The following is a 3122-nucleotide window of genomic DNA, read 5'->3' as shown; positions in this document are numbered from 1 at the left end:
CAGCAGACACTCGTTAAAAAAATATATATATTAAAATAAATGTAAGGCATGGATGAGAAAGAATTTATTTTTTAATATTTAAAATTATTTGCGTGATATTTGCTATACACAAACACGTGTGTTAATAAAAGGAGCTTCGTCAAACCTATTTTAATATGAACGAAGATTAAAAACACTAATCATTAAACCCAACAACCTTATAAATAAATAAATAAATAACCAAATTCAATAATGTAATTCATCTACCATTTGTCATTAAATAAATAATATGTCCAGCATGATGAAATATTGAGCAATCCACATCGAGAATGATATAATGTTTAAATTCACATCTCGCATAAAATACATCAGTTGTCGAAAATAAGTATACTTTCAATGGCAACAAAAAAAAATCAGTATTAAATACACGCATAATGAATTAAATAACACCATCAATGGCCACCCCTTGCTTTCCACATAGAAATGGCAATCTCATCTCTAATCGCACCCATATTGTTTTGGGCTTCAGTTGACAAGTCTACATGACCAGATGAGGATGCCCTGTCACCAACCGCATGCTCAATAACAGGTAGATGCATCGTACTCCACGTCTGAAATATCCAGTCATCGGGGGTGACCGTTCTAATATAGTTGTGCAGTGCACAACACGCTGTAATAATAAGTCCTTGCCTCCCAACTGAATATGGAGGCATGTTGGAGAGAATGGTGAATCGTTCTTTTATAACACCAAATGTTCGTTCTACAATATTACGAACTGTTGAGTGACAATAATTAAAATAATCTTTATATCCATGAAAACCCCTGTGATTGTGACGATCACTCCGGTGATAACGTTCTCTTAGATAGGGACAGCAATCCCCTAGTGCATGGATAAGCTGAATCCACAAGATAATACTGACCTAAGAGTCCATTTATTTTCAAAGCACTAACTTCAATTAATATAACGGCAATCACAATGAAAGTTCCAACTTAATAATATTTGACAAAGTTAATAAAAAAAATTACCCTCTGGTGGCCATGGAAAACGGGCTTCTAGATCACTGGCAGCATGGTGGAACACATGTGCATCATGCGCATATTTCTCCCATCCAGTGTAAACAAATATAAACTTCATATCGAAATCAGCTATTGCCAAGACATTTTGGGCAACTCTACCCAACCTATTTCGATATGCCTCGCGCAACTCAGCTGGGACGACAGCTGGTATCAACGTACCGTCCATCGCGCCAATGCATCCCTATAAACTCAACAATTCAATCCCAACTGCCTAACACAACCAACTAATGCATGATGTGATTGTTACATTGTATGTTGTAAAACAAAGTTTGAATTTTAATTGTTACCTGAAACCAAGGATAATTACGATTGTTGCTTGAAATAAAAGGGTGCACGTTGTTCCTTGGAGTTGGCACAATCAATTGCCTCCCAACCTCACATAATGCATTAATGACTTTTCTAACGTTTTTATTGATTGTTTGCGTCGAATGTTGAAACCTGTCCCCAACAATTCACTGGCCTTCTGCATGGCCCACAAGAAGGCAAAACATACCCACAGCTTCCTCCACCGTCACTTCTCTTCTAGAATCACGTATCAAGTGATTGTTACGTAACAATCCGCATAAACAGCGGAATGTAGGTACCTCCATACGAAACATAATCTTGCAATTATCTAGATGACTATTTAGAATTCCTAAAATATATTGATTCCCTCAGAGGCCTATATTATGTTGTGGTGATTCTTTCGCTGTCTGTGGGACAATATCCTAATAGCGTTCATGATATCTATGGGCTCCATCGGATCACCACTATCACTCCCGTCGGTCCAAGAATTGTTATGCTCCATTCTCTACTATATGATGTGGAACTGGGCTAAAAACTCAAGACAAGTTGGGGAATAGACCAATAGGAGAGACCTATAGCATTGTGAAGTAGTTTTCATGAGTGTACGTTTCCATTATAGAGAAGCAACCAACAAGCTCAATATATGCAAAGAATCATGCAAACTTTTGGGATTCTTGACCATATCCCGTATCTTTAATTTTCAAGCAAATGGAACTTACACTTATTTCAGCAAAAATTATTGAATATATCACTTAAAATATACTTATAAATTCTTATGACTATAGTATATATATATATATATATATATATATTCTATATCAGTGCAGCAAAGACATGTGAGAAGAGTAGTTTGTGTCTACTATTCATATTAACATCATGTGTAAATTCTTGTACCACTGGCATGCATCTAACCCCATGACCAAATCCTCGTTATGATCATTCTGTTCTATTACATCTTGACCATATTAAATTATATAGAGCATATCGATAGTTATGAAAAATAACGATATGCTGTCGAACAGCTTGTTGGGCAGAGAGCATATATATATATATAGGCCTAAATTAAAGTAAGTCAACCTATCAAGTGGAAATGCTAATATTGAGAAAGAGCAAAAACCAGTATACTTATGACAAAATACCCACAACTTCAATGAGACCAAATTTACAAATTACAGTCCAATATTAGCAAATAAATCGCTACATTATAAACCATGTGAGAAGCACCCAAGTAATTGAGTGGTCCTCTTCAGTCCAAAACAATAACTGCCATAACATCATCCCTAAAGTACACCGCAGCATTATAAATTAAGATGAAAGACCCAAGTAATTCAAGAGGTCCACTTCAGTCCAAATTGCAGTGTTCTAATTACTAATGGTTTTTCTGTTCACTATTGTTGTTGATATGGTAGTTTCTGTGGTCCTATGCATGGCCATGAATATAAAAAAAATTTAAGTACTGTTTTTTAGGAGAACTTTATAATAAGCCCTTCCTGTTTCTATCTTCCTATATTCTGTCTTGATGTTTACAGTTGATTTATTCCTAGCTAGACTCTGCTGAGTACATGTAGGACTGGTACATGCTAATAACTACTTAGATGCATTGTGCATAAGTTTGACACTTTATTCCTTCTCCTGTAGTTCAAAATTTTGAAAGGTTACTAATTCTGTTTATATTACATTTATTTCTGGGTGATTCAATTACCTACGACCAGTGGTACAAGTCAGTGGCTTTCCAATAACATATTTTCTTCTCACTGTGAAAGACTACCCTCATAATTTAC

General features: G+C 35.5%; 1 protein-coding gene across 1 annotated transcript; it reads right to left on the bottom strand.

Moving 5' to 3' along the window:
- Nucleotides 1-431: 431 nt before the first annotated feature.
- LOC118343996 lies at nt 432-1222 on the bottom strand. The gene is made up of 2 exons (XM_035683719.1): nt 1006-1222; nt 432-754 (listed from the first exon to the last, which is right to left on the bottom strand). Exons 1-2 carry the CDS (start codon nt 1220-1222, stop codon nt 432-434), a joined length of 540 nt encoding a protein of 179 aa, XP_035539612.1.
- Nucleotides 1223-3122: the final 1900 nt, after the last annotated feature.

This window comes from Juglans regia, chromosome 12 (genome assembly GCF_001411555.2).
Source record: "Juglans regia cultivar Chandler chromosome 12, Walnut 2.0, whole genome shotgun sequence".
Classification (NCBI taxonomy): Eukaryota; Viridiplantae; Streptophyta; class Magnoliopsida; order Fagales; family Juglandaceae; genus Juglans; species Juglans regia.
Note: the sequence above shows the minus strand (reverse complement) of the source record. Positions and strands in the feature narration are given on the sequence as shown.